We start from the raw sequence: 12,826 nt of genomic DNA on the forward strand, positions 1-12,826 counted from the left end.
GTGCAGGCATACAGGCCCACATTTCAAGGTGGCGTAAGGCCGTAGCATTAAATGGAGATTACGTTGAAAAACAGTGTTGTGTAGCTAAAAGATTGGGGAATAACCAGGTGTATTTCAATGCTGAATAAAACAACCCCTGTTTCAGAAAAAAATGTGTTGCATTACTTATTGAACTGCCCACGTAAAAACCTATACAGCCTACTTACAAAACCACAGTCTTAGAAGTGCCTTAACGACACCAAACGCGACTATTCCACCAAGTTAATAATAACACAGTGAGATAAAAATACAGATCATACTACTAAATGGTGTTACACAAACCAAATTGACGAGATCGTGTTGTTCAGGTTCCAGAAGACCACATATACCAAGCAGCAGTAATTCACTATGCATATACTGTCCAAAACCGCCTTTCTTAGGCAGACTTTACCCAACACATCAAATGCCAAATATACCATACATGAACGCAATTCCGGGCAGGTAACAGGAGCCACCTACGTGAATTCCTTCAGAAGGAACAGACAGGCACCACCAAAGGTAACGCTGAGCTGACCGGGTGGGCAGCGACCCACTCAGCAGGATAACCAAAAGATACTCCAGTTGAACAAATAAATTAGTACCAACAAATATCGTAACGTGCCACACACACACAGCAAAAACTTCCAACAGCGCCGTCTCACATCAGAATGAAGTTCAGAAACCGCTGCTGGAGCTTCCAGCGGAAAATCTGACGAGCCAACCGACCCCACACGCTAACCTGGCAGACGACTCCAAAATTCAGCAACTAGTTGTCTCCGGGCCAGAGTATCACAGGACCCCACCGGACCTCCACATCAGACAGGCAGGCAGAACAAGTACGCCGACTCCAATTAATCATCACCACCGCATGGCCAGCACAGCGGCGAGTCGCCTCCGCCCCAGACCACTCTGCTCATATTGCGAGGCACAACAACTTTAGCGCTAGTCATCAGCAGGCCAGGCAGAGCGAACTCCACATTCCGTGCAATACCCGGAAACCGACTACCCTCTCGCTTTCCGCAGACCACCGCAAACACACACCAGCGACGTCATAGCAAATCACGACCGGAGCGCCACCCGCACCAGAACAGCGAACTATAATCGATTATAGCGCGCGCTCTAAACAAGATCACAGGATAGCGGCGCTCGCCGTATCACTTACAAGAGGAGGCCACGACGTTTGGAACGCGGATTTACTGCAAACTTCGTACCCTCGTAGTACTCCATGAGGACAACAAAATGTGTAAGCAGTAGCGCGTAGTTCTCAAGCGTTACTGAGAAAATCGCAAGATAATTTCGGTCGTCAAACATATATCTGTGCTTGGCAATTGTAAATATGAAGCGGCTGCAGCCGTGTGGTGCCGGCACGGTAGTTCAGCGTGTTCGGTCAGAGCGTTAGGTACCCTTGATAATAAAAAGTCTGAGCGAATGCATCATCGAACAGACTGACCGGGTGTCATCGGACGTCTGCCCTGAACAAATTCAACGAACAATATACAGGGTGTTACAAAGAGGTACGGCCAAACTTTCAGGAAACATTCCTCACACACAAATAAAGAAAAGATGTGTTGTGGACATGTGTCCGGAAACGCGTAATTTCTATGTTAGAGCTCATTTAAGTTTCGTCAGTATGTACTGTACTTCCTCGATTCACCGCCATGATTTCATACGGGATACTCTACCTGTGCTGCTAGAACATGCGCCTTTACAAGTACGATACATGTGGTTCATGCACGATGGAGCTCCTGCACATTTCAGTCGAAGTGTTCGTACGCTTCTGAACAACGGATTCGGTGACCGATGGATTGGTAGTGGCGGACCAATTCCATGGCCTCCACGCTCTCCTGACCTCAACCCTCTTGACTTTCATTTATGGGGGCATTTGAAAGCTCTTGTCTACGCAACCCCGGTACCAAATGTAGAGACTCTTCGTGCTCGTATTGTGGACGGCTGTGATACAATACGCCATTCTCCAGGGCTGCATCAGCGCATCAGGGATTCCATGCGACGGAGGGTGGATGCTTGTATCCTCGCTAACGGAGGACATTTTGAACATTTCCTGTAACAAAGTGTTTGAAGTCACGCTGGTACGTTCTGTTGCTGTGTGTTTCCATCCCATGACTAATGTGATTTGAAGAGAAGTAATAAAATAAGCTCTAACATGGAAAGTAAGCGTTTCCGGACACATGTCCACATAACATATTATCTTTCTTCGTGTGTGAGGAATGTTTCCTGAAAGTTTAGCCATACCTTTTTGTAACACCCTGTCGAATGAAATGGTTTGTTTTAAAAAAAAAATGGTTGGCGTTCAAGCTACTGGATCGCTGGATCGCTGGATCGAGTTCCGTTCGTCAGTTTTTTTTTATTTATTTTCAACACAGTCCTTTTCTTTATTATTTATTTTTCAATTGACATAACGGGGAAAATACGTGTAATCGGATGAACTTTTATTAAATTTACAATGTTATTTGACAGTCTACTAATTTTTATTATCACAAATAATGTAATATTCGTAACTATCGACTAGTAAACGACCAAACGCATGAAGTGATACTCAATATGTATGCTTGTTCGCAATTTGAGGAATCCCTTATACCTGGAAGCATTCCGAAACGACTTGTTACCTCCAAGACCTGACCGGCACAGACGGCTTTCGAAAGATGTACAATTAATCGTCGCCTTCGACTTTAAGAGTACAAGTTGCAGGATGGTATTTTTCGAAATAACGTGGAAAACATAAAGTTAAACGGCACCAGCTGCATTGAATAGATGCTATGTTTCCGCATACGAAAGGTCTTTTGACGTTTTCCGTGGAAAAACAAACCTCGTTAACATTTTCAAAAACCTCTCTTTCAGACGATAGTTTGGAAGCAAACCATGCATAACGCAGTATTTCCTTAAAAATCGGCGCTGATTATTGGTTATGCAGTATCGAGTGTATATTAATAGCGTCTTCCGAGAAGCAATTTATCGTTCTCTTTCGATTAAATACGAACAGTTTTGAAGACAAGGACAAGCATACATTTTCAGTATCACTTTATGTGTTTGGTCGTTTACTAGTCGATAGTTACGAATATTACATTATTATATTATTTGTGATGATAAAAATTAGTAGACTGCCAAATAACATTGTAAATTTAATAATAGTTCATCCGATTACACGTATTTTTCCAATTATATCCATTGTAATATAAATAGTAAAGGAAATGACTATGTTGAAAATAAAAGAAACTGACGAACGGAACTCGATCCAGCGCTCCCTTGACTTGAATGCCAATTTTTTTTAAAAAAAGAAAAAAAAATTGTTCGATATTATTCGCTGAATTTGTTCAGGGCGGACGTAAGATGACACTCTTTCAGTTTGTTCGATGATGCGTTCGTTCAGTTTTTTTATTAGAAAGGGAAAGCTGACATTCTGACCGAACACGCTGAGCTACCGTGCCGGCATCGCTCGCTGCAGCCGCTTCATGGTTAAAATGGCCAAGCACAGACATATATTCGACGACCGAAATTATCTTGCGATTTTCGCAGTAACGCTTGAGTAATACGCGCTACTGCTTACACATTTTGTTGTCCTCGTGGAGTACTACGAGTGTACGAAGTTTGCAGTAAATCCGCGTTCCAAACGTCGTGGCCTCCCCTTGTTAGTACTCTGCTTGGAACATGCAATTTTGAAGGCTACATATGGCTCCGCCAACCATCGGAACTTAATGAAGTTATAGGAGATGAAGCGAGAATATTCCGCGATCTCTCGCAACAAATTGTGCACTTTTTCAACTGAAACTGTCCGAGAAAAAATGCGTTTCATTCTTTATTGAACGCCGCTCCTACCTCGCCCGTGGAGTGTGTATTACATGTGCTAGTGGACAGTGTGCGCAGCGAGCCGTGTACAGGTCGCAGCCGGGGGTTCCCCCCACGTGTCGGCCAACCAGCAGCGGCGCCTGGCCAGATTGCCTGCAGCACCGCTGTCCCGCCTCCCCCTCCCCCTCACGCCCCCACTGTCAGCACCGGCCATCAGCGACAGCAGCTGATGAGATCCGCGTCCACTCGGCCGGCACGAAATCCCAGCCCAGCCCAGCCCCGCGCGGCAGTCGGATTATCGCGGCACAGGGCGGCCTGTCATTTCGTCACCATAGGGGTGGGGGGAGCCTTGCCGCGGCGAGCTGCTACACCGATTGCCTGCCAGCGGTGTGCTAGCCTCGCTCTGGGGCCCTAGCGGCTCCGCGCGCGTCTGTTCGATTGCCGACAAGCGTTTTCTCTTCATTTTATTCATTGGTCTCGCAAACGAATTGCTTTTCCACGTTGCAGAAAGTACATTTAAACTACAAGGTAGGATCTTCAAATTTCGTCACCTTAGTACGTTAGCACCAATAAAAGTCGTAAATACAGGGTGTACATTAAGTCGGGGTACACTTTCAATTATTTATTGCACAAAAACCAAACACTGAACATTATCTCTGACGACGACCACCTACAGTCGAAATGGCAGAACTTAAAACGTGTTTTCGGGGAAAATGGGTACAATAAAAGAGACATCCCTAACGCTTTCAAGGGCCGCCGACGAAAAACACCTGGTGAATCACTAGAAGAGGCCAAACGGACTGTATTCCTGCCATACTGTGGAACAATTGTCCTTAAGTTAGGACGTCTGCTGCAGAAACATGGGCTATGACCAGTGTTCCGGCCCGCCCCCAAGATACAAGATACGTTGCGCCCTGTTAAGGACGACATTGCTCTCCGAGTGTCCGGTGTGTGTTGTGTACCCTGTGAATGTGGCAGCATGTACATTGGACAGACAATTCACACGGTTGCGGAGCGTTGTACTGAGCACAAGCGCCATATAAAACAAAGGGAGCTTGACAAGTCAGCCATAGCGGAGCATTGCCTAGAAAACGGACATAAGATACAGTTCGAAAATGCAAAAGCGTTGGCTCATGCTTCTACATATTGGGAAGCGGCCGAGATTCGCTTAAACAACAACAATTTCAACAGAGACCAGGGATACACACTCAGCAGGGCATGGGGACGGGCGTTGGACATCGAAAGAAAGCAGAGACAGATGGGCGACGCGGGAGCTGCAGTTTCGAACGTGGCGCCTGCCCCTGTCGCCAGCTGACGTCACTGGTGCTGCCGCGAGCTGCCCGGGTCGACTTACGCGCGCGCGCCACATTGGATCGATCTGATTGGCTGCTGATGATGTCATCATGCCTATATAAGCGGGAGACCGTAACAGCCCCGGCAGTCAGTGAACTCATGACGACGATGGCGGAGATGGTCATCGAAAGCTCGAGCATTTTATTCGAATTGACGCGGATGGAAAACCGAGAACGTTTTATTCAGTTTCTTTAGTGTTTCAGTGTAAAATGATGATAGTGGGAAGGGGATATGCAATGTAAAAATGCCTTACAACACTAATGTGCCTATCCGACGGCGAGGATGTGCTGCACGTTTTTTCAATCGCTGATACAACTAACAATCACTATAATACCTTATACACAGGTAGGTCGAAATGGATCTGAAACGCCTGATAGGTTGTTGCAGGGTAGGTCGTGCGGAGAACTGATTGTTAAGGAAAAAAATTACATATGCTGCATCGTTTCCGGATTAATTATAATTGAAATGAGTCAATCAGGCCATCACGTGCGTAAATTCATGCGGCCCGCAAGAGACAGTGTCGCTACGGTTTACTTCAAGAAAACGTACATAAATTGGGTATGGGACGGTAGTAAGGATAGAACGCGTGCCAAAGGCTGACCACCCTCATCCGCTATCAGCTACGCTATGACAACATTACTATCCGGCAGCCCACTAGAATTTGTGCGTGCAAGAGCCTGATTAGATAACTCTAAAGCTAATTGTCTCGGAACTGGCGCAACATATCGGATTTTTTCCGTAACATTTATCTCTCAGGGCAACATACCTTGCAACAACCTTACAAGCTTTTCAGACTGTTTCTAACCACCCTGAGTACTCGAGTTTTATTTATGAGTACCGACCACACGTTGCAGATTTCAGTGGAAGATCTCACATAAACCTACCATTAGGCGTCACCAGTATTTCTCAAAAAAGGGTGCTAAGTTTGGATATACGATGTGCATTCAAGTTCTAAGGCCTCCGATTTTTTTCTCTCCGGACTGGAAAGAGATAGAAATATGCACAGTGTTTTAAAATGAGGCCGTGTTCATTGTCAATACGTCCCAGAGATGGCAGCACCGTACGGCAGATGGAATTTTACCGCCAGCGGCGAGAATGAGAACTGTTTTAAATACTTAAAATGGCGACGTTTTCCGTATTTGAACAGCGTGGAATCATTCGTTTTCTGAATTTGCGTGGTGTGAAACCAATTGAAATTCATCGACAGTTGAAGGAGACATGTGGTGATGGAGTTATGGATGTGTCGAAAGTGCGTTCGTGAATGCGACAGTTTAATGAAGGCAGAACATCGTGTGACACCAAACCGAAACAACTTCGGGCTCGCACAAGCCGGTCTGACGACACGATCGAGAAAGTGAAGAGAATTGTTTTGGGGGATTTCCGAATGACTGTTGAAAGGATCGCCTCCAGAGTTGGAATTTCTGTGGGTTCTGTGCACACAATACTGCATGACGACCTGAAAATGCGAAAAGTGTCATCCAGGTGGGTGCCACGAATGCTGACGGACGACCACATGGCTGGCCGTGTGGCATGTTGCCGAGCAATGTTGACACGCAACGACAGCATGAATGGGAATTTCTTTTCGTCGGTTGTGACAATAGATGAGACGTGGATGCCATTTTTCAATCCAGAAACAAAGCGCCAGTCAGCTCAATGGCAGCACACAGATTCACCGCCACCAAAAAAATTTCGGGTAACCGCCAGTGCTGAAAAAATGATGGTGTCCATGTTCTGGGACAGCGAGGGCGTAATCCTTACCCATTGCGTTCCAAAGGGCACTACGGTAACAGGTGCATCCTACAAAAATGTTTTGAAGAACAAATTTCTTCCTGCATTGCAACAAAAACGTCCGGGAAGGGCTGCGCGTGTGCTGTTTCCCCAAGACAACGCACCCGCACATCGAGCTAACGTTACGCAACAGTTTCTTCGTGATAACAACTTTGAAGTGATTTCTAATGCTCCCTACTCACCTGACCTGGCTCCTAGTGACTTTTGGCTTTTTCCAACAATGAAAGACACTCTCCGTGGCCGCACATTCACCAGCCGTGCTGCTATTGTCTCAGCGATTTTCTAGTGGTCAAAACAGACTCCTAAAGAAGCCTTCGCCGCTGCCATGGAATCATGGCGTCAGCGTTGTGAAAAATGTGTACGTCTGCAGGGCGATTACGTCGAGAAGTAACGCCAGTTTCATCGATTTCGGGTGAATGGTTAATTAGAAAAAAAAAATCGGAGGCTTTAGAACTTGAATGCACCTCGTAATGTAAGGGCCAAAGACAAGCTCTACGCCACTTCGGGTTCTTAAAAGTAGTACAGAAAGGAATCAGGTAGATGGACATACGTCTCCAACAACCATCCAGAGCATGTTATATCCGTTGTGGGTAATGTGGTGGTGAAACTTCATGGCGGATTAAAACTGTATGCTGGAGTGAGACTCGAGTCCATAACATTTGCCTTCAGCGGGCAAGTGCTCTATCAACTGAGCTACTTGAGCACGACTCACGACTCGTCCTCACAACTTTACGTTCTCTCGTACTTCCGAAATTAATGACTGATTGTCGTGCTCGGGTAGCTGAGTTGGCCGCGAAAAGCAAATGTTCCAGTTTCGAATCCCACGATTTCAGTCTGCCAGGAAGTTCCATATCAGTTAACATTCTGCTGAAGAGTGAAAAATGCATTCTGTAATATGGTGGTGTTTAAGAGTAACACCTTCCACTCCATTGGAGTGTATCCAAAAAAAAGAACGAAAAGCTCTTATATTTTTGGTTTTAGTTACGTTTTCATTCACTCTAGCAAGCCCACCAGGGTTTCCATTAGCTAATCACATTGGACATATGTCCAAATCTCCTTCTTCTCCCCCTCTTTGTACATCTTGTCCTCCCCTTTTCTCTGTCCATCACCCCTCTGCGTGTGTCAACACCTCCCATCATGCTGTCCATCTGCTCCTACATTCCCCTCTCTGTCAATCTTCTTCTGTACTCTCTCTTTGCCTTCTCTACTCTCTCTCTCTCTCTCTCTTTGCGCCCATCTTCCTCTCCACTCTCTCTGTCCATCTCCTTCTTCACTCCTTCTGTCGATCTCCTTCTCCACTGTCCATCACTTTCTCCACTCTCCCTCTGTCCTTCTCTCTCTCTTCTATCTCCTTCTTACCTCTCACCATATGAAACTTCCTGGCAGATTAAAACTGTGTGCCCGACCGAGACTCGAACTCGGGACCTATCCCTTTCGCGGGAGAGTGCTCTACCATCTGAGCTACCAAAGCACGACTCACGCCCGGTACTCACAGCTTTACTTCTGCCAGTATCTCGTCTCCTACCTTCCCGAGTTCGAGTCCCGGTCGAGCACACAGTTTTAATCTGCCAGGAAGTTTCATATCAGCGCACACTCCGCTGCAGAGTGAAAATCTCATTCTGGAAAAATCTCACCATATGCATTTCCTCGGCTCCCACTCTGTCTGTCTACTCCTCCCCTCTCTCTGACCTTGAGTCTTGTTTATTGGTATTGCAAATTCGGATCCCATAGCAGTATTCTAATAAGAAGCCAATAAACCATAAACACAACTTTCCTCTTTTCTCTGAAAGACGTCTGCGAGGAAGAAAACAAAACAACACATAGTTGTGTACATAATTTTTTAAAATCTATCTCTCTCTCTCTCTCTCTCTCTCTCTCTCTCTCTCTATATATATATATATATATATATATATATATATATATATATACTCCTGGAAATGGAAAAAAGAACACATTGACACCGGTGTGTCAGACCCACTATACTTGCTCCGGACACTGCGAGAGGGCTGTACAAGCAATGATCACACGCACGGCACAGCGGACACACCAGGAACCGCGGTGTTGGCCGTCGAATGGCGCTAGCTGCGCAGCATTTGTGCACCGCCGCCGTCAGTGTCAGCCAGTTTGCCGTGGCATACGGAGCTCCATCGCAGTCTTTAACACTGGTAGCATGCCGCGACAGCGTGGACGTGAACCGTATGTGCAGTTGACGGACTTTGAGCGAGGGCGTATAGTGGGCATGCGGGAGGCCGGGTGGACGTACCGCCGAATTGCTCAACACGTGGGGCGTGAGGTCTCCACAGTACATCGATGTTGTCGCCAGTGGTCGGCGGAAGGTGCACGTGCCCGTCGACCTGGGACCGGACCGCAGCGACGCACGGATTCACGCCAAGACCGTAGGATCCTACGCAGTGCCGTAGGGGACCGCACCGCCACTTCCCAGCACATTAGGGACACTGTTGCTCCTGGGGTATCGGCGAGGACCATTCGCAACCGTCTCCATGAAGCTGGGCTACGGTCCCGCACACCGTTAGGCCGTCTTCCGCTCACGCCCCAACATCGTGCAGCCCGCCTCCAGTGGTGTCGCGACAGTCGTGAATGGAGGGACGAATGGAGACGTGTCGTCTTCAGCGATGAGAGTCGCTTCTGCCTTGGTGCCAATGATGGTCGTATGCGTGTTTGGCGGCGTGCAGGTGAGCGCCACAATCAGGACTGCATACGACCGAGGCACACAGGGCCAACACCCGGCATCATGGTGTGGGGAGCGATCTCCTACACTGGCCGTACACCACTGGTGATGGTCGAGGGGACACTGAATAGTGCACGGTACATCCAAACCGTCATCGAACCCATCGTTCTACCATTCCTAGACCGGCAAGGGAACTTGCTGTTCCAACAGGACAATGCACGTCCGCATGTATCCCGTGCCACCCAACGTGCTCTAGAAGGTGTAAGTCAACTACCCTGGCCAGCAAGATCTCCGGATCTGTCCCCCATTGAGCATGTTTGGGACTGGATGAAGCGTCGTCTCACGCGGTCTGCACGTCCAGCACGAACGCTGGTCCAACTGAGGCGCCAGGTGGAAATGGCATGGCAAGCCGTTCCACAGGACTACATCCAGCATCTCTACGATCGTCTCCATGGGAGAATAGCAGCCTGCATTGCTGCGAAAGGTGGATATACACTGTACTAGTGCCGACATTGTGCGTGCTCTGTTGCCTGTGTCTATGTGCCTGTGGTTCTGTCAGTGTGATCATGTGATGTATCTGACCCCAGGAATGAGTCAATAAAGTTTCCCCTTCTTGGGACAATGAATTCACGGTGTTCTTATTTCAATTTCCAGGAGTGTATATATATATATATACAGGGTGTTTCAAAAATGACCGGTATATTTGAAACGGCAATAAAAACTAAACGAGCAGCGATAGAAATACACCGTTTGTTGCAATATGCTTGGGACAGCAGTACATTTTCAGGCAGACAAACTTTCGAAATTACAGTAGTAATTCCCTTTTCAACAACAGATGGCGCTGCGGTCTGGGAAACTCTATATTACGATATTTTCCACATATCCACCATGCGTAGCAATAATATGGCGTAGTCTCTGAATGAAATTACCCGAAACCTTTGACAACGTGTCTGGCGGAATGGCTTCACATGCAGATGAGATGTACTGCTTCAGCTGTTCAATTGTTTCTGGATTCTGGCGGTACACCTGGTCTTTCAAGTGTCCCCACAGAAAGAAGTCACAGGGGTTCATGTCTGGCGAATAGGGAGGCCAATCCACGCCGCCTCCTGTATGTTTCGGATAGCCCAAAGCAATCACACGATCATCGAAATATTCATTCAGGAAATTAAAGACGTCGGCCGTGCGATGTGGCCGGGCACCATCTTGCATAAACCACGAGGTGTTCGCAGTGTAGTCTAACGCAGTTTGTACCGCCACAAATTCACGAAGAATGTCCAGATAGCGTGATGCAGTAATCGTTTCGGATCTGAAAAATGGGCCAATGACTCCTTTGGAAGAAATGGCGGCCCAGACCAGTACTTTTTGAGAATGCAGGGACGATGGGACTGCAACATGGGGCTTTTCGGTTCCCCATATGCGCCAGTTCTGTTTATTGACGAAGCCATCCAGGTAAAAATAAGCTTCGTCAGTAAACCAAATGCTGCCCACATGCATATCGCCGTCATCAATCCTGTGCACTATATCGTTAGCGAATGTCTCTCGTGCAGCAATGGTAGCGGCGCTGAGGGATTGCCGCGTTTGAATTTTGTATGGATAGAGGTGTAAACTCTGGCGCATGAGACGATACGTGGCTGTTGGCGTCATTTGGACCGCAGCTGCAACATGGCGAACGGAAACCCGAGGCCGCTGTTGGATCACCTGCTGCACTAGCTGCGCGTTGCCCTCTGTGGTTGCCGTACGCGGTCGCCCTACCTTTCCAGCACGTTCATCTGTCACGTTCCCAGTCCGTTGAAATTTTTCAAACAGATCCTTTATCGTATCGCTTTTCGGTCCTTTGGTTACATTAAACCTCCGTTGAAAACTTCGTCTTGTTGCAACAACACTGTGTTCTAGGCGGTGGAATTCCAGCACCAGAAAAATCCTCTGTTCTAAGGAATAAACCATGTTGTCTACAGCACACTTGCACGTTGTGAACAGCACACGCTTACAGCAGAAAGACGACGTACAGAATGGCGCACCCACAGACTGCGTTGTCTTCTATATCTTTCACATCACTTGCAGCGCCATCTGTTGTTGAAAATTGTAACTACTGTAATTTCGAAAGTTTGTCCGCCTGAAAATGTACTGTTGTCCCAAGCATATTGCAACAAACGGTGTATTTCTATCGCTGCTCGTTTAGTTTTTATTGCCGTTTTAACTATACAGGTCATTTTTGAAACACCCTGTATATATATGTTAAATATATGTAATTTATGTCCAGTAGAACGTGCAAAAACCTGAAGGAAATGGATCGAATGTCTTTGGAGATCTTTTTAACAGTATTAAATCGATCAAGCACTTTCCGAGATTTCTGGTATCAATGTTAAACAACGACTTGTTTTTATATAATTGTATAGGTAATACTGTATTACAATAGCATTTCATAATGTTAGCATCACATTTCCTCACCAAGAAATGTCTCACTCTGAGATCCACGACGGGCGAATGTAATGTAATGTCAGCCTCGTGTTTCCCTGCATTTCTGTCAGCGCTGACTGGTGACGCCTTGTTGTTGCTCTGCTCGGCAGGTGTACCCCAAGCGCGACATCACGAACATCGTGGAGGCCAGCCACTACCAGCGGATCTCCAACTGGTGCCGCGTGGGACACAAGAAGTGCAAGAGCAGCCACTACGAGTGGGTGAAGCCGTACCGCTGTCTAGGTGAGTCCAGGCTGCACGCTGTCCTAGTCCGTCACACGCAGTCACTGCACTGCAGCCTCTCGGCAGGGCTCCCCCAGGCAGCTCGGCGTTTCGACGATCTAACGCGCCCGTGGTCTTGAGATCGCCGGCAAAGTAGCTCAGCCTGTTTGGTCAGAGGGTTTAGCTGCCCTCTGTAATAAAAACTGAGTCAATGGATCAACTATGAACTTGAACAAGCATCGTGACGCGTCCGCCCCGGACAAATACAACGAGCAGTTGCGAACAAAATGAGATCAAAAAAAAGGAAAAGGGGGTATCCTCTTTGATTAGTTATCAAACCGTCCTCTATCCCCGGTAGGAAACACTGCAGCGCTTAAATTTTGGTTAATAATCAGCATTTGCGGCCGAAGACTTCCGGCATAACAAGTCACCCTCATTCTGCCAACGGTCTTGTTAAAAAAGACGGAGGGGCGGACAGAGGTTCAGGGCACCCTCTTG

General features: G+C 47.2%; 1 protein-coding gene across 1 annotated transcript in view; it reads left to right on the forward strand.

Moving 5' to 3' along the window:
• The window catches only part of LOC126424696 (amyloid-beta-like protein), a 632,711-nt gene extending 620,243 nt beyond the window's left edge, over positions 1 to 12,468 (forward strand). The window contains exon 3 of the mRNA XM_050087422.1: positions 12,217 to 12,468. Within this exon, the coding sequence (XP_049943379.1) occupies positions 12,217 to 12,468 (252 nt within the window). The remainder of the gene's footprint in view (positions 1 to 12,216) is intronic.
• Positions 12,469 to 12,826: the final 358 nt, after the last annotated feature.

The sequence above is a fragment of the Schistocerca serialis genome, chromosome 10, assembly GCF_023864345.2.
Source record: "Schistocerca serialis cubense isolate TAMUIC-IGC-003099 chromosome 10, iqSchSeri2.2, whole genome shotgun sequence".
Taxonomy (NCBI): Eukaryota; Metazoa; Arthropoda; class Insecta; order Orthoptera; family Acrididae; genus Schistocerca; species Schistocerca serialis.